The sequence below is a fragment of the Castor canadensis genome, chromosome 4 (genome assembly GCF_047511655.1).
Source record: "Castor canadensis chromosome 4, mCasCan1.hap1v2, whole genome shotgun sequence".
NCBI classification, from domain to species: domain Eukaryota; kingdom Metazoa; phylum Chordata; class Mammalia; order Rodentia; family Castoridae; genus Castor; species Castor canadensis.
In genome coordinates this window covers 62,509,064-62,535,878 of record NC_133389.1, presented here as the reverse complement: position 1 = coordinate 62,535,878, position 26,815 = coordinate 62,509,064, and the positions used below count along the sequence as shown (strand labels likewise).

Sequence of the window (26,815 nt, the reverse complement as noted above, 5' to 3'; positions counted from 1 at the left end):
CCTAAAACCAACTTCCTTCTTTGTCTTAAATGCAATTAATACTGAAGAAAGAAGACGGCAACTGCTTTTTCAACCCTGTTTGTGCATTAGGATAGTAATCTATAAATCTCACACAGTGTTCCAGTTCTGAGAATTTATCACATCGAGGATTTGGTTTGATTTTTGGTTAGGCACACATAAACAGGGCTCCTAATCATAACCTATCCCAATCATAACCTGTCCCTAGCACAAGGGGTTGTCATTAATGCTGGATCAGTAAATTTTTTTTTAAAGGAGCCTATATATACATCACAGGGCTTTAAAGACATACATTGTGTCTAATCCTAACACCAAAGGAAAAGCTTGCTTGCTCATTTGTTCACTCTTTGAGTAAATCTTTATTGACTGCCTTCTCTGTAGCAGAAGTTGGCATGTATTTTTATACAACCTCTGTTTTTTAGAACCTTCTAAAGCAAAACAATCAAAAGTACCTTTCCAATTTTTGTTAAACAGAGATATGCAAGGAATCCAAATACACTGACGGGTCTCTTGTTCACATGAAGAAATGGAATTTAAAGGAAGCTAAAATATTTATCAATAGAGAGAGATTTCAAATAATGCATAATGGAATTCTCTTGGGAATTAAATAGGAGGGCAGGAAGACAAGGGAGGTCCTCAGCCCATCCGTAACCAGATACATAGCCAGCATTTGTCCATTGTCCAAAGTTTCCTGTATGCTCCCATCTCCGCCTTTAAAGCAGAGAAGTGTAGGCAGCAGAGATCATTGAAAAGAATGTCATCCAGCTACAGGGGCAGTAGGCTCCACCCTTTGACACCTCCAGCAAGGGCCCGCAGGCTGGGCCAGACCAAGGGATGGGCAGGGCAATGTGAGGCCCTGATGTGGGGCAGAGCAGGGAGGGAGGGGGTCTGCACAGCTCAGGAAGCTTTGGTCAGGGACTAACTCTCAGGCATCTCTCCTAAGGGTTTCCTTCCCTTCAAGGTGAACTGAGAAAATGGGAGAGGGAGGCTTTCTGAGAAAGAGTCTGCAATACTCTGGAGGTTCTAAGTACTTATCTGTACCCTGTTAGGTAGATAGAAAATCTCACAGAGCTCTCCAATCACCCTGACTTCTGGAAACTTTGAACCCCTTCCCTCCGCCACACCCTACAATACTAACTCTCGCCAGCACCATTCTCTCCCCATCTCCTCAAACCTAAACCCACGTCAGGTAAAGCAGCACAATTTCACAACATACCCTGTCAACTGCCCAATCTGCAGATTACCTGAGAATTCGTAAAATGTCCACAAAGTCTTCTTACTCCTTAAAGAAAGGAACTACACAAACCACAGAAGTCTGACATGATAAAGCATGCTGTCATTAACTCAACACCCATGCACGCATTACAAAGCCTGCCACCAGGACTGAAGCAGAGCCGGAGAGGAGAGAAAGTCAACTTTGAAGCCAAGGAAGCATGTGGTAAACAAAGGGGTCAGACTTCATCCTTGAAGGCCCACTGCTCTGCAGGGGCTGTGTGTGAGAGAGAGGTCCCCCCAACCCCCAAGGGAAGCTGAGTAGGGAGCCACTCCTCTGATCAGAAGTGGAATCTCAGCCTCGACTCAAAAACTGGGGGCTTATGTTGTAACTGAAGACTTCTGACAACTCTGCCAAGACCTTAGGGGAGGAGTCTAGACCTAATCCTATGCTTAAAGATATCAAACTCTGGTTTCAAAAGCCCATCAGATAGCTCCTGGAATGCCCTATGAAAGTCCAAGGTTAAATCCAACTTTCTATGTGGAACCATTCCTGTTGCGGACAGAGAAGGCAAGCATGGCATGGGGTCAGACACACAGGGAACAGCACCGTCACCACCAGCCGAAAAGGCTTGTCAAGCAACAGAAATATATTGCCGTCGCTATATATTCTTTGGCTTGCAAGTCTGCCATCTAGCTAGCACCCCAGCAGCTGACTGCTCATGTGCCTACCTTGCGCCGGGGTACCAGCTTCCTTTGGGTTTTGGTGGCCGACCTGAAGTTCCCGAGGCGCTCCATTCCACCATTCTGCTGGACAGAAACTCCTTTCTCAATTATTCTACCAGCAGAGTGGGACAACCCCACACAGCTCCGGCCCGGGGCCCTCACACACACCCCAGGAACAGCAGCTCCTATGGCTGGCCTGGTCTGTTTTACACACAAGTGAATGCTGTTCCCTCATCACGCTGTTTCTCTCATCAGGAGACAGTACTGGCCCTTCGAGGGAAAGGCTCTGCACTGGTCAAGAGTCAGGAAACTGGAGACAAATTCTAAGCTCAGGAGAGTGGAAGCGTCCAGCAGTGGGATGCTTTTGATTTCCCTGTGGCGAGTGGATTTCAAGGTGAGATTCGAGAGACTAGAGACGGTGGAAGAAAAGAGTTAATCCTTGGCATTCCTGCTGCTTTTGCAGCTGGGTCCTACTCAAATAACATTTTGGGGCCCTTGGGTTTGGAGGACCCAAGAACCAGAGGGAATCATGTAGAGGGAGTTCTCAGGGACAGGGCAGCACTAAGAGGCCTCCAAGCACTTGTAGCGAACCAACTTATGACATTCTCCAGTTACTTCTGGCTCTTAGAGTTGGGTGAGCTGATACCCCAGTACCACCTTTGTTTTCTCCAACACCTAATACTAGCAGCAATTTTATAAAGAAAGCAATCCAGTAAGACAACTTTTCAGAAGAGCTAAGAAAGCTTTGAAGAACATGAATCCTTACATAAAAAGAGCTGAGATTTTACTGTTTTTCCAGTTCAAATATGTTACTTTTCATTAGGACAATTTAAGGTATTGTTTAGCTGCACATTTAAAACACACACGCTCACAAAACAATGGCTTATGAATGACCCAACCATCCAGTGGCTTTATTACTTTACTGTGTGAATGACTTTGAAGGCCAAAATACTTTCTACCAGTTAGGAGTACAGCCAGACCCCTGAAATACAACCAGTTGTGCTTCACACAAAGCCAGTTTGTTCTCTTTCCTAAAGAAAGAATTATTGGTGCAAGAGAGAAACAAAAGGCAGGAACTGCAGCTTTGGAAAGAAAATGTTCAACCCATGGAGGGTTGAATGAATCCAAATATTTTGGCAGGTGATATTTCTTTGAATGCTTTTAAGGCAAAGCTAACACTTTCTTGAGAAAATTCAAATTGGGGTACCTTCCTCGTTAGGAGATGCAACATCAATATGAAAAGCCTCTGCTTACCTGGTTGAAGGCTTTCTTCTCTCTGAACATTTCCCGACTGCCTCTTCTCTTTAGGGAACTCTGAAATAGATCCAAGTGACATTCTGTTATTGAGGGATCACATGGGCCAGTCAGCACTGTACCCACTGGTGGAGACGCATACAGGGAGTCTGTTTTTCTCTAGAACCAAGAAACAACTTAGAGTCATTATTTAAATGCAGTTGGATGTGTTGGTGAGGTCTTTGGGTACTACAACACTTTATATTCAAGGATGACCTGGATAATTTATAACAGTGAGGAAAAGGCAAGAAGGATAGAAAGGAAGAAAGATAGGAAATTTCAGAAATGGATACTGTATTTCTGAAGCTGGCTTATTTCCTAATTATGCTTTGTTTGGGCTACTATCAAAATTAATTGGTGTTTCCTGATAAGACAAAAAGTGGTAGGAAAAGAAAAACACAGTGGCTCTTGTTTATGGAGGGAAAAAAAAAACCCTTAATCTACACTGCAAAATTCTTAAAAAATCCACTCTGATTCATGATTGAACCAACACCTAATAGATGTTGAAGAGCTCATAATTTATTCCTATGTGGAAGCCAGGCGTGGGTGGCTCACGCCTATAATCCTAGCTACTCCAGAGACAGAGATCAGGAGGATCTTGGTTCAAATCCAGCCTGAGCAAATAGCTCATAAGACCCTATCTCAAAAATACCCAATACAAAAAAGGGTTGGCACTGTGGCTCAAGTGGTAGAGCACCTGCCTAGCAATCATGAGGCCCTGAGTTCAAACCCCAGTATTGCAACAACAACAAAAAATAAGTAAAAACAGTTTATTCCTATGTGAAGTGACTTAGGCTTTGTCCTTCAGTGGACTGGGCCCCTGACTAGTTTTCCATAAGATTGTCTTTCAACATTAGAATCCATATAGGATTGGTTTCAGGACCCTTGCAGATACCCAAATCCCAAATCCTCAGATGCTCAAGTCCCTTATACAAAAGGATGTGGAACCTAAACACATCCTCCATATACTTTGAATCATCTCTAGATTACTTATAATACTTAATGTAATGCAAATACTATGTAAATAGTTATTATTCTATATTGTTTAGGTAATAACAAGAAAAACACCTGTACATGTTTAGCAGACAAAAGCTGAATCCACGGATGCTGAATACTAGCATACACAGGGCGGGCTGCTCAGTAAAAGCATAACAGCCAGGGCCATTTAGTGACATTACAGGGGCCCCTTTGCCTACTTTAGGCAGGAAACTGCAAATTGTCTGCAGTATGAACAGGGTATGAGTCAAAAGATTAGGGGGTGTCTGAAACAGATGAGCAGGGAGCCATGACTGTTCCTGCTAAGACAGAGCATAAAGAGCAGAAGACAAAAAGAAAGGACTGGAAGAAAAGCACCCTGGAGGACCACAAAAGGATCTGTAGCCTCACAGTCAGAAGAGCCTAGGTCAATCCTGAAGAGAGTGGGAAGTGAGCGATTGGGGAAGTGAAGCCCTGCCAGTCCGCATTCAGATCCCAACCAGAGAGATTCCCTGATGCTCCTCTCTCTCCTCCGCACCTAGGTGGCTCCTCTTGGTAACCACTGGTTTTGTCCCTTTGCAGCTACCCAGTGTTATGACATTTTAAAAAGGAGGTACCTATGCAAATCACTCACACCACAGCGATACTTACATTGCAGTGACACATCACAGTGAGAACTCAAGCCCATTAGCTCAGTGCTAGTCATACTAAGTATCTTCCTCTCAGAATGCCAGGTCTTGCCATTTATTGGAGAGTTTAGGCTAAGAAACAAGTACAATTCTAGCCGCCCCTTAGCCTCTAGGAGGCTGGAGATGCAGGAAAGAAAACAGATAACGGATAGCAGGTCTGCCAGGCAAGGGGAGGAAGAAAGTTACAGAGTCAAAGTGGGGTGCCAGGCAGGCCCTCCTGATGTCTCTAAAGGTCAGCTGCAGAATTGGCTTTGTTTCCCTTTGTCTTTGTGACAAAGCAGAGTTAAACTATGAAAAGAACCAGTTTTCAGCACCAGGTAAGGTTAAGCCTTTCTTAAGAATGATTTGAGATTTTTTTCCTCACATAATGAGTAGGTTTTCCAAGATTTTCACCTTCACCCTGCAGTTAAGAATGAATGAATTTGCTGAGCAACAAACTACAGGGAAGAATTACAGAAAAGAAAGAGAGGAGAGAGAGCTTTAAAGCAGTTTAAATCCAGGCCTGCCATAGTAATAAAGCAATTTGGTGAGCACAGGGCTTGCTGTCTGAGAGCTGCTTGGAGTTTTATCACATTTTCCTAATAAAAAGAACACAGATTCTCTATGCGCCGAAAGAAAACTAAAATGAAAGCAAGCTGTGGAGACAAAAGGTTCTTAGCTGTGATGCAGAATCATGCATTGCCACACTGAATGCTAGAAGCATGATCACATTCAGGGCTAGGCCTCTAGCCAGGAGGGATAAAGAAGACAGGGAGTCCCCTAGTGGCTTCCTCCATCCCCTTACAGATGGCCTGTATAATCTTGAGTTTTAGGGTCTTTCTAACAAACCGCAGAACAGGCAGGAAATCGTGAAGTCAGTGACAACAGACCCCACTTGCAATGGCAACTGGAGTAGAGAACATTGCAAGGATTTCAGGACTAGTAAAAAAGGAAACAATAGGGGGCTGGTGGAATGGCTCAAGTAATAGAGCGCCTATGTAGCAAGCATGAGGCCTGGAGTTCAAACCCCAGTACCTCCAAAAAAAGAGAAGGAAATCATAAAATGTTGGTGTCTAACATAAAGTAATGCTTAATGCTAGCAGACAGGAAGATCTTATGTTATAAAGATGTTACATTTCTGCCAGGACATTTTATGAGGATGATGTCACTATAACCAAATTCCTCTCTCTCTAGTATGTAACATGTATGCATAGAACGTGTACTACGTGTGTACATAATAGGTAAACATGTTTGCTATACATAATATATTATGTACTTTTTTATGTGTTTGTGAGAATGATTGGAGTTTTGAAAGAACTTGATAAAATGATTCAAAAATTCATCTAGAATAGGGATTGGCAGACTAGGACCCTCAGGATATCAAGCCCAGCCTGTTTTGTAAACAATGCTTATTAGAATACAGCCTCCTTTACTACTGTCTATGGCTGCTTTGCACTAAAGGGCAGAGCTGAGCATTACTAACAAACCATTTTGGCCTGTAGAGCCCAAAATATTAATTACCTGACACTTTGCAGAAAAGATTTGCTGACTCTGATCCAGAAAAACAAACTAGTGAACATAGCCAAGAATACTTTAAGAAGGGAAAATAATGACAAATGCAAAGGTACAATACTGCTAGAACAAGGATACACAAATTAATGGAACAAAAAGAAGGCTAAGAAGTTGTGTCAAGAGTATGGGGATTTTAACAATTCATACAAGTAGTATTTGAAAACAGTGAGGAAAGAAGGGACCATCTGGAATGTCTGCAGAAAAATTATACACAAATTCTGAGAAACCAAAAAAAATGACATTCATTCTACATAGGGAAATAAATCTCAGATGAATTAAAAATTCACATTTTGAGATGCAAAATACATTTTAAAAAAACTAGGAAAAAAAAGATGAATGCCTATTTGTTCTTGGGGAATGACCTTTATACACACAGAAACAGAAGCAGAAACATCCAGGGAAAAGATTGGTAGGAATTTTTACCTTTTTTTTTGTATTAAAAGAAACCACATATAGTATAAAAAAGGCAAATAACCAAGTGAAAAAAAGAATTTTCTCCCCCATGACAGACGAAAGTTATATTTCACAAGCAACAAGATAACCACCTTAATATGAAAATAAGCAAATGAGCAAAAGAAATGATTACCAATAATTAAAATAAGATATCTTGGTTTTTTAGAGATTTACAGACTCAAAACAAGTAGGGCACCCAGTATAGCCACAGAAGCAGGCACTTTCACACTGATGAACAGATGTGTAAAGCTAGGCTCTGCCTTCCATGAAAGTGACACAGTAATTCCACTTTAGGACTGTACCTTCAAGCCAATCATGGAAATAGGTACTGTGAATTTATGGTCAGAATGCTCTTCACAGAACCTTTTATAATAATAAGTGAACACTATGGAAATTACAATGATCTCTCTTTCCTTACATTTCACTGTATATAATTAGTGTGTATAACATGATGCTTCCATAGCCTTATCTTCGTATGGGTGCACATAATAAAATGGTTATTACAGTCAAGCAAATGAACATACTCATCTCATTCAGTTACCTTCCTTTCTGTCTTGGTACCTAGACTCTACTTTCTTGGCAAATACTGTATTGGCCAGAATACCATGCTGTCCATCTCCAGGTCTCCTGTCATAAGGTCCCTTAGCCGAGAGCCAAGTAAGTAGCCATGAGTGACAATCACTTTGCCCCCACCTGCCCAGAGTTTGTCCAGTATGGAGTACTAGGAACCAGGGAGCCCTGAGAGTAAGATGATTTGTATGAGATTTATTCATGCCCAGCTTAGTCATTTACAAGACTCTGCTAACCAGTGCGGAGTCTCCTCTAAGACCAATGAAAAGGTAAATCTAGACTGCCAAGTAAACGGAACCCAGAACAGGAGGCCTGCCTGCTGTTTAATTCTAGACTTTCCTTTTGGTCTAGTCAACCACCAGGAAATCACCTCTACATTCATATTGAAAAGGAAGAAAGAAAATAAGTTTGCGAATCCAAATTGAATCCGTCTAAGATCAATGCATTTGTTGAGCACTGAATATGATTAAATAAAATGTGAAGGTAGGCAATTATTTGGACTCTTCTGTCAATTCTTAATGCTTCCTATTTTAAGCCAATTTCCTCCAAGTAATTTCATAAAAACTGACAAGTTCTCAATTGCTGAAGTGCCTCAAAGAAAGACATTAAGCTTAAGTTTTAGAGTGGTAAGAAGAGAGGCAAAAAAAAAAAAAAATCAGGACATTGAAAGTATGAGTCAGTATAGGAAAGAGTACAGATATAGGCTGGTGATTTTTAGAATTCCTACCAATTCTAATTACTTAGAAAGATTTTTGGTTTTTTTGTTTTTGTTTTACTGATTTACAGTATATACAGGAATAAAATCAGATTGAGAATATGAAAGTGATGTCTTTTTTCTCCTTTTAAGGGTGAGGTTACAAAGATCCTGTCACCCAGATCACAGGTTCTCCATTGCTATGAGATGAGAAGGAGAGAATGATGAGCTGCTCCTGAGCTGGAAGCTTGAGGCCCTGGCTGGAAGGGGCCTCCCTTTCTTCCCTCCCTTCAGCACTCCCTTTAATGGCTCCCTGGGAGACAAGTTACACTGCAGGGCACAATACACAATTCACAAAAATCCCAGTGAAATTCCTGCCTGGCCATAGTGAGAAGGAAACCCTTTACCCCAAGTCCCTCAAGAGAACAATTATCAGTTACCATTTGCTGGGCACTCGGTCATGCCAGGCACAATGATAAACTCTCTTTACATATGTTAGGGACTTTAATTTCCCACAGTGCTAATGCTGAAGCCCTAATACCTACTGTGATGGTGTTAGGAGCGGAGGCCTTTGGTAGATAGGTCTGGATGAAGCTGAGCTCCCATGATAGGATAAAAGTCCACAGAAGGAAAGAAAAGAGATGCCAAATCTTCCTCTCCACCATGGGAGGACTGGGAGCCCGAAGCTATCTGCAAGCCAGGAAGGAGCCCTCACCAGACTCCAGCCCTGCTGGCACTCTGATCTTGGACTCCAAAGCCTCTAAAACTTGAGAAACAAATGTCTGTTGTTTAAGCCAACCAGCCTGAACTAAGACAATATCTAATCTAAGTCTTAGGGATATACTACTATCACTGCTTAACAGACAAGAAAACTAAAACCCAGTAGTCAGGTGGTGTCACAAGGTTCCCCAAAGGGATATCCACCTGAGTAAGCCTCCTGGTCATAGCCTCTTGGTCATAGTCCACTGGTCATATCTCCCAGATTCTTAAAAGCAACCTTCCAGGGCTCAATAGCGCAACCTCCCAAATTTGGGCTGATTTTTTTGTTTCCTTAGTTTCCAAGCCCCTTGAATGCTCACTCACTTTTCTCATCCAAAGAATATAATATAATATGATATGATAAAATCTCTGCCTTTCTTTAGCAAAAGAGCCCAAAGAACTGTTGTAGGAACAGTTGCAAATTACTATGCCTGTGAGGCTCCTCGTGCATGGCCATGAAACTGTATTTTCTGGCACTCTGATTTCTGAAAGGATCTGAGCTGCAGACAGCAGAAGTCCTTATTTGGAAAAGTGAGACAGAAAACTATTATCAGCAGGCAAAATACCACAAAGTCAATGAGGAATAGTATACTAAGAATGGTGGCTGAAGAAAAGTACAACAATAGGAATTAGCATATGGCTCTGAATTCCCAGTGGCCAGAACCTGAGGGGATAAATGGGGGGCGGGGTGGGGGGGCGGGGTGGGGGGAGGAAGAGGCCACCAGTCACACCATCCACAGTCACAAGGCAAGAGACCCCAGCAAACCCAACCTACCAAACACCAGCTTCTCCTGGGTAAAGAACTCAGTGATAAAAATTACATGTCTCTGCACAGTGTAAATTTGGAGACCAGGACATACACTTGCTTTGTACCGTGGGCTGGTCAACTGATTCATTTTAAACACTAGACACAAATGACTTGAAGCCTAGTTACTGGAAAATTACTCTGAAATATACTACTCAATAAAGTAAATTGAGGATAATAGAGTAACGCTGTAAATTATAGTTATTACACAAAAAGAAAAATTAAAAGTCATGGCTACTGCAGAACCATAATGAAGACTGCACCAAAAACAAAGTATCCCTTCCCAAACTGCAAGAAGACCAACTCAAAATGTGCACATTCATGTGGGCACTCACAGCACCAAACATTACATCAAATACCAAGTTAGAATCCACATTTCAGAGGCTCCCTACTGAGTCCATTAGCAGTAGGGACTGACTCTATGCATAGTCATAGAGGCTGAACTGAGAATAAGGCTGTGTCTCTTTAAAAACAATCTGTCTCTGTCCTCCCTCTGATCTATTAGAAGGAAATATATCAATCCACCAAGGGGCAAATTATTTCCAACTCTATTGAACCAATAAGAAATAGAAGTGCTCTGAAAACAAAGCAAAGCTGAAAAGCCATATGAAGAAATATTATTTAAATGTTGCCCCCTTTTGTTTGTTTTGGAGGTGCTGGGGTTTGAACTCAGGGTTTCACACTTGCTAGGCAGGCCCTCTACCGCTTGAGCCACTCCACCAGCCCAAAGTTGACCCCCTTTTCAGAAAAAATTTATCACCCTTTTTTTTCCAAATGTATATGATGTGAAAAAAATAGTACTTTTATTTGACTTTCAAACAAAAATGCGTAAGAAAAAGTTCTGAGTTACAATTCATACTATTTCATAATAATCTACCCTCACACCTATGGACACTCTAATTTGACTTTGGGTGTCATTCTAAAATGAGAGTACATTGTTACGCTCAGAAATCTTCACACACACATTTGCCAAAATTCATGCTACCTATTTTTATCTTGAAAATTGACTTATCAATGAGTAGTAGAATTATGGGTGATTTTGTTTTTCTTTATAGATTTTTTTGTATTCCTCAAAATAGTCAAAATTAATAGGTATTTCTCAATGTGTGATGGGATTATATCCTGACAAACAAACCATTAACTGAAAACACTGTAAGTCAAAAATGCATTTAATATGCCTAACCACTGAGCTTCACAGCTGAGCAGCACAGCACTCTGCAGAATTGGCTGTTTTTCTTGGTGATCTCCTGGCTGACTGGGAGCCTCCTGGATCACAAGAGGATAGTAGCAAGTATCGAATATCATGAGCCCAGGAAAGATCAAAATTCACAATTCCAAGTACAGTTTCTACCAAATGCCTATCACTTTTGTGCCAATGTAAAGCTGACAAATCCAAAGTCAAAGCATCATAAGTCAGGGACCATCTAGATTATTCTTTCAAATCAGAAAAGATGCTATTTTTTAAGGACAAGTGGAATTGACCTATAAAGCAAACAATCAATGCCCATATTACACTTTGGCTTGCCTCGCCTGGTAGAGATGGGCAAGACTGATGACTTGTCTCACCTGGCAGTGATGGTCAAGACTGATGGACCCTGGGCGCTCACTCCAGACAGAAATGAACAGGAAATTAAACTACAGGATTCACACCCAGGCAGGATTAGTGCTGTGCTACTGGAGATCTGCATGTACATGTTTGCACAGAGGACAAAGCAGGGCCTAATAAACATTTGGGAGTTGCAAATGGAACTATGAAACTAATTGCCTTCCCAGGCCGAAGGCTCCGTACTTCAAGAGGCCCTCCCACTAGGCAAGGCCTAATAATACCCTGTCTGCCTTACTGACCCATATCTGCCCAAGATCCTTGTTATCTAGAGCCACTGTTTGGTTTCCATTAATCATCCACCAAACTGCTCAGAAACATCAAACATGCCCTTTGCTGGCATTGTGCATAAAAGCTATTCCTGTCCCTTGGGCAAACCTTCAGCAATCCTCATCTTCAAGCAGTGGCTTCATCTACCAGAGCACATTCTTTAAGTGGTTTCAGAGGGGGAGGTGATTCTTGCCCCACAGTTTCACGATTCTTATGCAGCAAAAGCTCTCTCTGTTCTCCATTAGCCTCCACATGTCCTGGGAATTGCGACTGATTCAATTAGGCAAGAGCAGTAACTGAGCTGCAGAGGAGGGTCAGGATGCTGTGCCTGCTCCTACAGTATGAGAAACCCCCAGAGGCCACAGTGCTGCTCTGACACAGTGGAAGGGGGTGGCCAGACCTGGTCTTCTAGCTGGGTCAGTCAGTGAGGGCTACAAATAAACGTGCTTCCAAAAAAAAGGTAACCTGGGAGCAGAAGCACTTCATCTAAGAACAATACCTGCCCTGGGTCTATGGATGGGCACAGAGCAGCACAGGGAGAGGGGCTGCCTTGGCTTGCATCTGCCTGCCCTCTGCTCTGTCCTGCCGAGATCTTGCTGAGGAAGATGGCTGGGGCAGGGCTGCAACTGGCAGCAAGCATTCTGCAGAAGAACACAAACAAAGCTAGTGCCATGTAGTGAAATCAAATAAGGCAGTTTTATTATCTCTGGTATTGTCTTCTTTAAGGAAAGGCACAGGCTGGGAAGCTCGACACCCCAAACAGTGAATATGTCTGCTAGCATATTATTTATAAGACAGAACATTGCACACAGCATTTAAGTCTGATCAGCTGCCAGACCAGGTGTTTCCATGCAGCCTCTCAACAGTCAAAGCAGATAGCCATGATTCAAACCACTGTCTGCAAGTCTCCACTTGTGGACACAAAGCCCCAGCCTCTGATGCAGACAGTGACAACAGCACAGAGCCTGGCAGGAGAAAACTCCAATAGCTGGTGCCTTGCTGAGGACAGAGTAAAGTGGACCTGCTCAGAAGACAGAAACCACATGGACAGGGACAGGGGTGGCCTCATCAGACATCATTCTGTGTGCACCCCTGCTGAAATGTGGGGCTGGAGTCATCGTGAGTTGTGCCTTGTTTGTGTGTAGAATCTGCTGCCTGCTTTTATAACCACATTAGCCCACTTTGCCATCTTCTAAATGACACCAAACCTATAAACAGTTTCTCACAGAAAATTCTGATCTGAGAAAGTCCAGGTTTTGCTAGATATCGGCATGTGTAAGCTATAAGGTCCTAGAGAACTGTATGTTGTATAGAAGAGCAACAGTGCGCAATACTGAGATTTGAGGCAGCATTTTATTAGTGTGGCTTCTCCCAGGGCTAGATATAAATCCATTTGTGCAATCAAGCTGAATTTGAATGGTTCCTGAGTTAACAGGAGGAGAAAGGCTTAATCAGGAAGCACTATCTGCCTGAAAGTTCAACCTTCCTCCTTCTAGATGTAGCTCATGCACCCGTCTGCTGAGACAGGCTGCATGTCTCTGATGACCTGCATGCCTATCTCTGGGCTATCACCTGGCCAATGATAAAAGCACATGTCCCAGGTCCTTCCAGCATTCAATAAAATCAGACCCATCCAAAGCAGAAGAGTGAGACATCTCCTGGAGGATGGGGGATGGGGGTAGAGAATGCCCTACAGGCAAAAAGCACTTTACAATCAGTATTTCCCACACTTGGTGCCACTCAGTCCACTTGTCCTCCTGAGAATGGGCAGTGAGCATGGTCACTTATTAACTTGCAAATCTCAACTCCCCTGCCCAAGGATGTGTGGGAGGAAAAGGCAACTCACTTTGGGGCATTCTGCTCAACCACATCACAGCTGCCTCTGAAGTGAATGCACCCACAGACAGTTCAGCAACTTGGTGGCAAGGTGTCTGTGCTTTGCCAATCAGTCACTTCTCACCCCTTGATGGAGCACAGCATAGCTCAATGTGTCTTTGCTGGAGTCATACCTTGTTTCCGTCTTCCTTGTGTCTCAACCCCTTGCACCAGTGACCAGAGGCAGCATCAAATCACTGCTCTAGCTGCCACCATCTCTGTGACAACCTCCCTCCACATGCCTATGTGTCCCCTGGGCATGCTAACATGCCTAGAACACTAACTGTGGTTCAGAGAAAGTCCTCTGCAGACACGCACAGTGTTCCATCCCTAGCATCACAAACAATGATAAGAAAACAAATGCACGCACATCTCTCAGCCTGTGGCCTTGCGCTAGCTCCTCAGCTCAAAAAAAAAAGTACCTCAAGTACTTATTTACAATTGGGAGTAACAGTAATGCCTATCTGATATAAGGGTTCTGGTAAGGATGAAATGAACTAATATGCTTACTAAGTGATAACCATAAAAAGCAAACATTACTAGTCTGCCAAGCAATTATGATTCTTACGTCATATTTTCAAGTATTAATCATGTTTTCTCTTTCTATTTTGTTGAAAAGTAGATAAAAAGCCATTGCTAATCATTTTAGCTTTCTTCTCTCTCCAGGAGAAAACTGACGTTGAGGAAAAAAGTCACTGTGCATGGGAAATGTGTTTGGAGTATGAACTTTTTCAGCTGCGTGTTTTCTACGTATTCTTTTCTGCATGTGGAACAGAATTTAGGTAATTTAGAACCCTGAAAATCACATCACAGGTCATATAAAGTCTGCTATAAAATGTCTTACTAATGCTCATTGATTCATAGGAGAAATTTTAACTTAATTTTATTTGGTGATACTGGAGTTTGAACCCAAGGGTAGGCAGGTGCTCTAGCTTGAAACATTCCTCCCACCCTTTATGCTCGGGTTATTTTGGCGATAGAGTTTTGCTTTTTGCCTAGGCCAGCTTGGACAATAATCCTCCTATTTTATACTTTCCACTGTAGCTAGGATGACAGGTGCACACCACCACACCCAGCTTTCTTCTGTTGAGATGGGGTCTTGCTAACTTTTTGCCTGGGCCGGCCTTCAACATCCTGATCCTCCCGATTTCAGCCTCCCAAGTAGCTAGGATTACAGGTGTGAGTCACCAGCACCTGGTGAAAATTAACTTAACAACAAAATTCTCTCCCACAATAAGAAGGCATTATTTCTATCATCCAGGGAAATAAGTAGGTCAGACTTTCCATGATGCAATCAGGTATGCCAAGAGTCAATGGAAAAATGGTTTTACATACAATTTATGGGATGAGTCAGACCAGAAGGAGAAAAACGATCAGATGTCCTTTTCTTCCCCCCCCATTAGGTCCTAATTATCAAAGGAGAGATTCTCTTCTTTATGACTGACAAGGCTTTCCTTCAACACACTAAAATGAAATTAATAACAGGGCTGAGAGTGACTGACTAAACTGAAGGATAAATAAAAGCACAAAGAGGAAAGGCAAATAAAGAAGATTAGGCCAGTGTAATCCCAGCATTTGAGTGGTAGAGGCAGAAGGAAGGGGGAGGGGGAAGGAAAGAGAAGAGAAGAAGGAGAAAGAGACTAGGAAACCTCTGCCATTGCATAGCTTCTGCCTTTCACTTAAGAGGGAGAGTGCGAGCACAAAGTGGCACGAAGTAGACTGACAATCTCCTTTTTGGTTATGGTGTCAGCCAGATGTACAAATATACAAAGTCTCTTCTTCATGTGAACCAATATCCAGTTGGAAAAGAACAGGTCTTAGATTATGTCCTATGTGGGGCTTTATGACAAGTTGAGCCATCATGTTCTGGTGTTGCCCCATGGGAGGAACCCCAGCAGGCCTGCCTTGCATCTGGCCCAGAATGACCGTTTCCATGGCCCTGCTCCTCTCTTAGATGTTTTTCCTCCTCCTTTACTTCTAACCTCCTGATAATTTCCGAGTTTTAGTTTTGTTTCTTCTACAGGACTGCAAACAAGACAGAAACAACTAAGCACCTCTTGCCAAAAGGCCACCTTCACTCACAACAGATATTGGTCGTTTTGTTCCGAATGAAGGTAATTTGAATGGGCTTAGTTGAGAGTTAACATTCTAGGATGGAGAATTTCTTTGTGCAGTTGACAAGTGACTTCAGGCTATAGAATGTATAGAACTTTCTAGGTTCTCAAAAATAATTAAGAATGAATTGAGAGAAAATGTACAGAAATTGAAACATAAACCAGCCCCAAAAAAAGCCACTGAATGACATAACCACAGACCCAAACCCAGAGATGAAGGAGGGAGAAGGAGCTGCTTTCTCATTCCTGGCTCCTCTTCTAACCATTTTCCCACATTTATCTCCTCCTTCTTGCCTGTCTCTTAAAGAACCTCAGATCTCACAATTTTCTCTGCCTCCCACAGGCTATCCTTCTTGTCACATCCTGTCCTCCACATGCCAACATCTTTCCATTCCTCCACATTGGCCACCATTACTATTGCTTACATCTCCATCCATGCTGTAGTTCCTAGAAACCCACTCTCTGTCCTCAAGGTCAGAAGTCACATGGTCATCATCAGCCCCTTCCTCTCTTCACTCCACATTGGTAACCAGTTGGCCATGGCATATCATCTTCACACCTTCCTTCCCCACTCCTACAACTAAAGGGAGGCTTGGTCACCTTGGTCACCAAGACTATTCTGCTGAGGGCCTCCCTGGCTTCTCCTCAATCAGCCCTGAGCTACTTAATAATGTTAACATCTCCACCTACTTTAAAGGTCACATATGCCCTTACAATATGGCTGCTTCCTTGGCTAGCGTATAATGCGTTTGTGCCATGTAGTGTTCACAGGCTTGGGATCAGCATTACTTACACAGGTTGTGCAATACAGTGCCAGCAGCTCATTTTGATGACATTTGGATACTGTGTCCTCACACCTTGTCTCTATAAACCTAAACCCATAGAAAGATACCTTTTAAAACACTGATCATCAGGAACTCAAACAGATGCTAACACACCAGTGTTCACAACTGCATCACTCAACTCACAATAGGCAAATCTGTCTCCCAACAGATGAATGAATGTATCAACAAAGTGAGGTGTATACCTACAATGGAATTTTATTCAACAGGAAAAGGAATGAAATTCTGTTATGTGAATTAACTTTGCAAACATTATGCTAGGTGAAATAAACCAGACAAAAACAAATACTACATGATCTCTCCTATATGAGATAGCTGCAGTAGACAAATTCAGAAGGGCAAAAAACAGAATAGAGTTTACCAGCAGGTAGCAGCAAGCAGGTGGAATGGTGAGTTATTGCTTAAAGAGTACAGAACATCTGGTTGGGATGACGAAAGTTCTGGAAATGGTGGTGACAGTTGCCTAACACTGAGAATACCCTCAACGTCACTGAATTATATGCCTAAAGGTAACTTTAACTCAACTTTTACTCAAACAGTAACTTTTGTGTTATGTATATTTACCACAATGAAGAACACTAATTACATCCATAATAATCTATTTTAAGAGTCTTAAAAGCCCTCAGCATAGAACTCTACATATGAATTGCTATAGCTTTTATTATGAGTGTCATTATGCAGCTCCGTGATTTATTGCACTTTCCGGTGTGTGTAGTACTATACGTTCTCCTTTCTCTCCTTTTATGGCCAAGAAGCTAAGATTAGCTAGTACTGTTTTTAATCTGTAAAATACACATTCAGGCAGACTCAAACTGTTTATAAATGTTTTGAAGGCAGCTTTTAAACAGAGGACAAAACATTAACAAGTTTTTTTCTCCAATGACCTTACTTTTTTTAAAATATAAAAAAGATACACATTTTAAAATTTTATTTTCTTACACCTCTAAAAATAGTTTCTCCTTTATTGATATTTCAAGTTAGTCTATTATGATAAAATATTACATGTAGTTTCTTTATAAGAAGTAAATAATTTCTCATCCCTTAACTTTTCTGTGAAAAAAATTTTTCTAAAATGTACCAGGAAATACTAGTGGGAGATGCATCATAAGAGTTAGAAAGATCTTAAAACTTGTTTGAAGTATAAGTTTTGCATTTGCAGGAGGACCTCCTACAATATCTTGTATGTACTGCTTTATGCACACCATACACACACACACACACACACACACACACACACACACACACACACACACACACACACTACACTGCCTCTCATGGAAACAGGGAAAGAAAAAAATGAAAGGAGCAAAGAAAGTTGGAAAGACTGGTGATAAGAAAGTAAGAAAGTTAAAAGCCCAAACATTAATTCTATTCCTAGGTATAGGCTGATCATCTCCTTAGCCTCTGTATTGACTGAGAAGTCAAAATCCTAACCTTTGCTTCCAAGTGTGTTAGCAGAACAAATGTGGCAATACGACGATACAGCCTTCAGACAATCGTCATACATAATGACAGATAAGTTGGCAATCGTGTTGCTTACATTTTGTGTCTAATAACTTATTCCATTACAGACATTATAGACATTTTATAGTCAAGATCGCCCATCCTAACCCCATCTCAGAGTTACCCTTGATTCACAGGTGAAAGAACAGTACCTGAGATGGTAAATCACCCCCTAGACCCGTGGCAGGATTGGAACCTGGTCCCCTTCCCCATAGCCAAGTCCTTCCTCCACCTGGTGCTGCCCCTCAGTAAAGGAAGCTGGAAAGGAAACCAGGTTGGAGACACTGAAGGGCCATTCACCTCCATGCTGATCATGCTTATGACCCAGATGGACCAGTTAGGGCAGCCCATGCTCCCAAAGAGCACAGGACAAGGAATGATGCTGTGACTTTTGATATGTTGGGGCCTTCAACAAAGGGGACAAACAGGGAGCTAGACACCCTCATATAACCAAAGTCATTTCACATTGTCCGTTCCATGTAACAGAAGAATGGACTCTGCGCTGCGAGAGTGGAACCCTGGGCCCACTTCATAGCACAGGCACCACTGTGCTGGGGTGGGACAGCTCTGGCCTCCAAGACACTGAGGCCCTACAAACACATGCCCTGTGGGTTCCCCTGCAGAAACCTAGAGTCCCAAACCATACGACCTTCCTCTCAGTCACATGTGCACCAGTACTGTGTTCCATCTCCTTCAAACTCTGGGGACCTAGGATACTCAGATCTAGTATTCTCAAGTTTACTGATAGAAACACAATTTTAGCAACAGTTGTTATTCATGGTCATTGCATTTCTCTCTAGAAATTTATGCCAATCACATGCTTCTCAAAAATCCTGAGTTTGGAAGGGTAACCCCCACCTTAATAAGGGCCTCATTATGGCATTTCTCTTTTCTAATATATTTTCTTCCCACAAGACTATTTCCACGTTGTTTGTTACAAATGAGAACTCTTCAACTGCCCTGCTAGAAGGGTCTCAGAATGTCCTTGGAGGAACTTGGTCTCACAATGAATTAAGAATGGAGAGAAAGGCTTAAGTGTGTATGTTCCTAGCTGTATGGAAGAAATGATAAGCAACTTGTCAACCTCAATGAGCCAGTGTTCCAGCACAATCTTTGAAATTAACAGCATTCTTTCCCAGCTCCTCTTGAACTCAACTCTGCTGTATGGCTAAACACCAGCTAGGGTCTAAGAATAGGTAAAAGGGCTGAGTCCTGGGAAAGATCTCAAAAGAGCTTCACAATTTTCTTCTCCTCTCAGAACAAGCATTGATTTGTGGACACTAAGCTGTACAGAAGCGCTCTGAAGAAGGCATGCTTGGTGGCCCTAGGACATCATCAATGAGCACCCAGCAGCATCTACCACCGATACCTACCACTTAAGTCCTTCCTTTCTTAGGCAAATTTCCTCCAAAATGATTCCAAAGGCAGAATTTAAAGCAATAACTCCATCTTCCCTCACACCTTCTCCTCACCCTAGTCACCATTTTCTTTTCTGTTCCTTGACCATGACCACCCTGGACTAACTCTGGAACAGGTGCTTTAGCTGTATTTTATTAACTGCAACAAGCGGAGAGAAAAGGGAGATACTTTTGAGAGAAATCCACAATGCCATCACATGCAGTCCTCCTGATCTCTATTTTGAAAACCTTGTCACCTCGTTTCCCCAGGTATCAGCATCATGTGCAACAACTGTCTTGTCCCCTTGTACCCACCTGTGATTGTCTATTGTCTGTTCACCACATCTTAAAACCAAGAATTTCCAATTCACTGAGGTCCCCTGACCCCTGAAACAGGAGAGAGCATCCCAAGAATGTCCTAAGCATTAATAATCTCAGGAAAACTTCAACAGCCAAAGAATATAGTGACGGCATACAGACTTATGTAGATTCAAGTCCTCTGTACTTAACTAGAATTCTACAGTGGAAGTACCATACTTACTCCAGAGGAGATTAACCAACATGAAAAATCTATCCATTGCCTTCAATTACCCCAAATCCTACAGATGAAAGAACCATTAGGAGAAGGGCACCACTATAATCGATAGAAGAAAATATCACGTGCAATTATTTCCACCAAGGAAACGTGAAGTGAGCCCCACTTGGATAAGCGGGAAAATCTCATAGCAGTACATTTGGCATAGTTCCTAAGGCTTAGAAGAGGGGTGCCAGCCATCAACTGTTTAGTTAGTCATTACAGACAACACTTTCCAAGAGCAGCTTGCCCATACTTCATGCACAGAAAACAGACAAGCCAGCCTTAAGTCTTGAAAACCTTTTAAAGCCAAATCTATAGTTCTAGAATCAGCTAAAGGGAAGAAAAATTCATCCACATACACATTTTATTACTGATATTGACAATAACGAACATACACATTTTAATACTGACATTGACAATTATAAAAGACAACGATAATGTTTAACATACAAAGCAAAAACCTACTGCTTTTAAAGAACTAGGAAACTTTGTCAGACCTCCCATATTGGAATACAACATTCAACAAAAACTAAAAATGCAAATGACCTCTTTTTATGTTTATCTCCAAAGAACCTCCAAACACACCTGTGAACTTGCTATAGGTGTGACTCTGCTAGATGACCCAGGTCAGACAGCAGCCTACACCCCTCCTTCCTACCATGGATCCTCGCTGGGGCTCCCAGAGCTTGTTTGTTGCTTTTATTTTTTTTAATGGCAGTACTGTGGTTTGAACTCAGGACCTCACTCTTGATAGGCAGATGCTGTAACGCTTGAGCCACTTTTGAGCCACCCTTTTGTTTGTGTTGGGTATTTTTGAGAAAGGATCTCACAAACCATTTGCCAGGGCTGGTTTTCAACTATGATCCTTCTGAACTCTGCCTCGTGAGTAGCTAGAATTTCAAGCTTGAGCCACCAGCACTACTTCACGCTCATCACTTCTGAATGAGGGTAGGTCAATACTTGTGCTTTGCCTTTCACAGGCTTCCTGCTCTACAGCCATCTCTACTTTTGTTTCTGACCTACATTTTCTATTACATGTATTATGGCAACTTTCTTAAAGAAGAGCTCTTTAAGAGGTGAACTGCCACTATAAAGTCCTTGGGACAGAGGGGTATCCTGGTTGCCAGCAAACATATCCTTAGTTCATACAAGGACTGTTGGCTGACTCAGCATCTGCAGGGGGAGAGAGAGATTTCAAACAATTTCCCAGGGGAATGAAACTTTCCTCTGTAGAAGCTAAAACTTAAAACAATTTAAAAAAAAAAATAGGGTCAACGAGTACAGAAGGTTATGATGTACTAGACTCCACTGTGGTGGTCTATGGCACTCAACAGAGACAGAACCAGCACAACTCAAGTATCTTTTTCTGAAATCCTTGCGATTTAGGATTTTTAAAATACTTGCATATACATGATACCTTAGGGAGGGAACCTAAATCTAAACACGAAATTCATTTTTGTTTTATATATATACTATATACATAGCCTGAACGTAATTTTATGTATTGTTTTTAGTAATTCTGTGCATGAAACAGTCTCATGGTGTGGAATTTTCCACTTGTGGTATGTATCAAATAGTTCCCAAGACCAGAGCAAAATGTTCTGGAGGTGTGGTTCAAGTGGTAGAGTGCCTGCTTTGCAAGTGCAAAACCATGAGTTCAAACCCCAGTCCAAAAGAGAAAGACAGACAGAGAAAGGGAGGGAGGGAGGGAGCGCATGGTGGTACACATCTGTAATCTCAATACTTGGGAAGTAGAAGCAGAAGGATCCTGGACTACTCAGGAAAGAAAAAAAAAACAACAAAAACCAGACAAAAGGAAAAAGAGGAAGAGGGAGAGAAAATTCAGCAATTTCATTTGGAAGAGCTCTATGCTCTATGAGCATTTTTTTTTAATGCTCTGGGATTTGTGACCATATTATAGATGCTGAAAGCTGACAGCACCTGAATTCTGGATAAGTAGGATATCACTGTATGAAAACACAGAGACACATTTCCATCTTTCATACTTTTCCTTTTCCCTCTTCTGTAAAGACTCTAGAGTTTTCCTTTCTCCAAAAGTTTGCCTCTATCTTTCAATATGCCAAAACTTTACCTACATGAGATTTTTAATATCTTTGCCTTTGAGATATACAGTTCTTTGCTCATGGCTAGCTAAGACTGAAATCTCACAGTGTTTCCATAGAAATATGGCACTGGCTAAAAGTCACCACAGCCTCCAGAAAGACCCAGGGCCTACTAGAGACCCCGGCACTCATGCACCAAAGCTCAAGTACCTGCCACCTAGGAGAGCCTTCAGTCACACTACATACGGGGTGATTCTCACTCTGCAAACCTAAAAAGCAGAGGAAGATAAGCATAAGTCTCATATGGTATAACTTCCATAACTTGCATCCAGAAGCAAGTCCTGTTCCATGCAGGTCTCAGTTCTCTCAAAGACAATGAGAGTTTGTCTTTGAAAGGTGTCTTAGACACTAAAAATAGTCATGATATATCACAAAACAGGTCAGGTTATCCTGGGGCCCCTGAGAGATGCCCTGGAACTCTCTGGCTTGGGAAAGTTTTCTGGGACAAGCTTGGTCCCAGGGAAAGCAAGCAGAAGAGGATGCAATTGTCTTTGAAGTTATCCTGACAGAAACCACGGCTGGCTGGGCCTATCAGTCTTTCATAACAAGTAACAAATGCACCCACTGCAAGGCTGGGGCTGGAGAGCAGTCTCACTAAGCCCTTATCATTTAATAACCTGGAACTGGCTGAGGGGAGCGAATCAAGGCCTAAACATTAAAGTTCTACACTCAGGTTCATTTTCATGTCAATTAACAACAAAAACCAAACCCCAAGAGGACACCTGCTACCTTGGCATCAGAAGATCTGGGTTCTGGACCCTGCCTTGTCACTTGTGTGACCTCAGGCAAGTCCCCTGGTGAACCTAGTCTCAGCCCCTTACACGGGGAAGATGCCACTTGGAGTGGAGCTGAGGAGCAACCATGGCATGGAAGTCTTGGCAGGATGCCTGGAATTACTCAAATGTGCTATAACATTAGTGTAGCCATCATCACAGAAAAGTCACCTGGGAACCCAAAGCAATGTTCGAGGTCGTTCAAGTCAGGTGTATCACCTGACTTCCCAACAGGAGCAGATCTGAGCTGGGGACAGGTGGCTCATACCAAGTAGGTTCTGTGATACTATAATGAAGAATGGATGAGGGCAGGCAGAGTGGCTCAAGCACTACAGTGCCTGCCTGGCAAGCATAAGGCCCTGAGTTCAAACCCCAGTACTGCAAAAAAAAAGAATGGATAAAAGAATTGGAGGAGCACTGAGAAGGCTTATGGGTGGGTTCACCTGTAAGATATTTCCTTCCCACCAAAAAGCCTGGAGGAAAACACTTTTTCCACAAATCCTCCTACACCTCACACCTCAAAGAGACAGAGACCAGGAAATGGAGACTACAAGTCAGAGAATAGGAGCAGAGGAGTGAAGGCAACATCAGTTAGTTATCAGAATGCACATAAATCTCAGAAACCCCAGTTCTTAGAAAGTGAGGTAGCTATAGCTACACAAATACTGACCAATTAAAAAATATACAACTGTTCTTAATAGAAATCTTAGGAAATGATTCCATTCACTTTTCCCTCTGACATCACTAGTACTTCACTATGAAGCTCTTGATGGGTTTACTTTAGCCGTGTCATGTAAGGCTGCCTCAATGTTCTCATGTTAGAGAGACGAGTCAAGGACTAAACCATTTACTTCTTCAATATTCCCAATAGCACCTAGTATGACACACATAAGCACTATCTTATAGATGCAGGTTTAAAAATAAGGAAGAGGACTGGAGGTGTGCCTCAAGTGGTAGAGTGCCCACCTAGCAAGCACCAGGCCCTGAGTTCAAACCTCAGTACTGCCAAAAAAAATAGATGAATGAATAAAAATAAGGGGAGATGATCATATAAGTCTGTAGGAAAAGGAACTGGACTTCTACAAAGTTTGAAAGAACATTTATTTGAAATTTGAGTACGAACAAATCATATGCTTGAAATGGTTCTGTATTAAACAGTCAGAAATTGTAACTCACAGATTTATACCTATAGTATGATGACCTTTATATTTTTCTCACATTAAGAAACAGTCTCCATGGGTCTCTCCACTCTCCTCACATCCTGCAGGATATGCCATGACCACAAGGCTAGGACCAGTCTTTACAGGGACCATCTCTCAGAACTGTTTGCAGTGAGCAACCTCAAGAGATGACACTGCTGCCTTGCTCTGCAGCAAGGATCAGGCTTCCTGACAGCAACATGGTCTCAATGGCTATAAGATGCTGCATTCCCGAGTTCCATGTTCCTCGAGTGCAACGCCAGCCCACTTCCTGTACAGCATCCATCTGGACCCACTGAGTTGGACTTGGGGATGAGGACAACCTCGTGCCCTGGGGGATGGGGTCCCTTGTCTCTGATCCAGGAGTCTCATACCCTTTTCCTGCACACAGAAAGTACTGGCTGGCTAGCCTATTAGCTTGCAGAATAAAATCAAATCCCAGATCTGTCAATACCTTTATTTCAAATAATTACTTCTTCCAATTAAAAAAACATTGGCCTATATAGCTGAGTCCAAGGAAAACAACTATGTTAGAAAAAGTTATGCCTCAAATGATAGAATGTAGAATTTGATATTTTCAGAAATGATTTCAACATTTTATGAACATTTTCTTGCCCACGTGAAGTCCTTCTATGCCCAAGACTTGTGCCCATGATGTGCACAGACTCAGCAAGAAACTCCGGTGCCTGACGAGGGGTATGGCTTGCCTGTCTCCTCTCACCCCTTTCTCAGGGCTCTTGCAGCCCTGCTGAAGCCAGCAGTAAAAGCTGGGAGCAGTGGTAAAAACGAGCCCTGACTTTGGGCCAGCCCCATCCTTTCTCTTGGCTATAACAGGGCAGGGCAACCATGTTAGAAATAGTGGTGAGTGCACACATTTGGCTGTATGCCCACCACACTCCCTCAGATTTTTACAATCAGTTTTCTGACACCATGCCATGCCTCATGTACAGTTTATTGTGCACTGTATACGAAGTTCTGAACGTCTTTAATCCATCCGTCTTGGAGCTCATGAGCCATGTGTGTAGAATAATCTAAGAGCCCAGCAGTAGGGTGACCATGCCCCATAACGCTTGATATAAGCAGATGAATTCATTCATCATCATTCCAGGCCCAATTTGTGAAAACATTTTGTAATACCATTGTATTGAGATTAACAATTGTGACAGTAGCAAGTAAGATTTTAACAGCTTTGCCAAGAACCTTGGAGGAACTCTGTGTGTCTGCAGCATAAAAACTATTACATCTAGCACTGAAAATGTTTTTACTCTTTGTTACCTTGCTGTTCTAGGTGCCTTCCTCTGAGACAAAGTAGGCCAGGCCTTTCTCAAACTCTCTCCCAAATCAAACATGAAAACAAGTCACAGTTGTTAAATAAAGTCATCAAACTTTTAAAATTCAGTCTAAAAGTTATGTTGGAAACTATCAGCAATTTCAGTTCTTTTGTATTGTTTGGTGGGACTGGAGTTTGAATTCAGGGCTTTGAGCTTGCAAAGCAGGCACTCTATCATTTGAGACGCACCTCCAGTCTATTTTACTCTAATTATTTTGGAGACAGGGTCTCAAAAACAATTTGTCTAGTCTGCCCTTGAAGCTCAATCCTCCCTATCTCAGTCTTCCAAGTAGCTAGGATTACAGGCATGAGCCACTGGCTCATGGAGCTCTTTTAGTTCTTATACAACCAGTATGTGAAAGTTTATATTAAAAAAACAAGAAAACATTAACAAATTTTACAAAACTACTATTCAGGACTTTTAATGTCCAGGTGACTTTTATAAACAGTCAAAATAAGCTAATGTTCTTATCTAAAACATTAGATGATTAATACTGTTAGCAAGATAACCCTGACTGAGTCTTCTCCCCAAATGAGCCCTTCCCATTTCTCAGGATGTCTCAGAGTTCTGGGTCCTCTCCATCTCCCACCCCCCTTACCTTCAGCTTACAGAGTCATGAACAACCTCCTTCCAAGGTGCCACCCACTTACCTTTCCTCCAATTTCTGGCATCACTACACTAATCTAGGTCTTCCAACACTTCATGTCCAAATAACTTTCAAAAGAGAAGCACGCGGACTTGTCTGTGCCAACTCAGGGTATTTCTAGCCTAATTCAGCCTTCATAATGTGATGTCCCTTCCAGACAGCAGCCGATCTCACTTCAAAGGCACCTTTCCACACCTACCCATCCACCTGGTTCTGCCTTGGATCCCTGGGGTTCAGAATGTGCAAGAGTTTGCCTTGTGCTTTCCTCAACTGTGGGAAGGCACAAGCTAAAGCACACAAAAACAAAAGCAATTGTTTTCAGGATGTTGATAAATGGGAACTGGGTGTCAAACACAGCAAACCAGTAAGAAATCATAGCCTAGAATTTAAGTCTCAAAAACAGCACCAATCCATTTTGGAAGGATTTACGTGCAGCATAGCCCCAAACAGCAGTAGCAGCATTACTTACATCCCCAGAGGCATGGATAAGATATCATGTTACACTCCTGGGTGGGCTCTGGAAGAGGCATGTTTAACATCTATGCATACAAACTTAAAATGGAGAACCAAGTGCCTGGTACAATACCCTTCTGGAGCCTTCTTGTGACAGAACACACACGAGCTATGTCCAAACATGTCGAAAATCCATGTAAACATTTGAGTGAAGTGTAGAGTCAGCCACAGTCTGGGCATTACAGATCTCTTTCCTGCGTAAATATTTTCTTCTCCACAGAATCCAGACATACAGAGTCCCTGTGCTGATGAAGACATGAGCATGTGTGGTCATGTCACACCCACGTGTCCTATCAAGGGCTTC

At 42.3% G+C, this 26,815-nt stretch overlaps 1 protein-coding gene across 14 annotated transcripts in view; it reads right to left on the bottom strand.

Moving 5' to 3' along the window:
* Mtcl1 (microtubule crosslinking factor 1) overlaps positions 1-26,815 on the bottom strand; it is a 123,468-nt gene that overhangs the window by 49,656 nt on the left and 46,997 nt on the right. For 8 of the 14 annotated variants that reach the window (XM_074070338.1, XM_074070329.1, XM_074070333.1 and 5 more), the window contains exons 4-5: positions 3,211-3,270; positions 1,963-2,040 (exon numbers count right to left, since the gene is read on the bottom strand). In XM_074070338.1, the coding sequence (XP_073926439.1) occupies positions 1,963-2,040; positions 3,211-3,270 (138 nt within the window). The remainder of the gene's footprint in view (positions 1-1,962; positions 2,041-3,210; positions 3,271-26,815) is intronic. The other 6 variants (XM_074070332.1, XM_074070334.1, XM_020185983.2 and 3 more) reach the window with 2 other exon arrangements.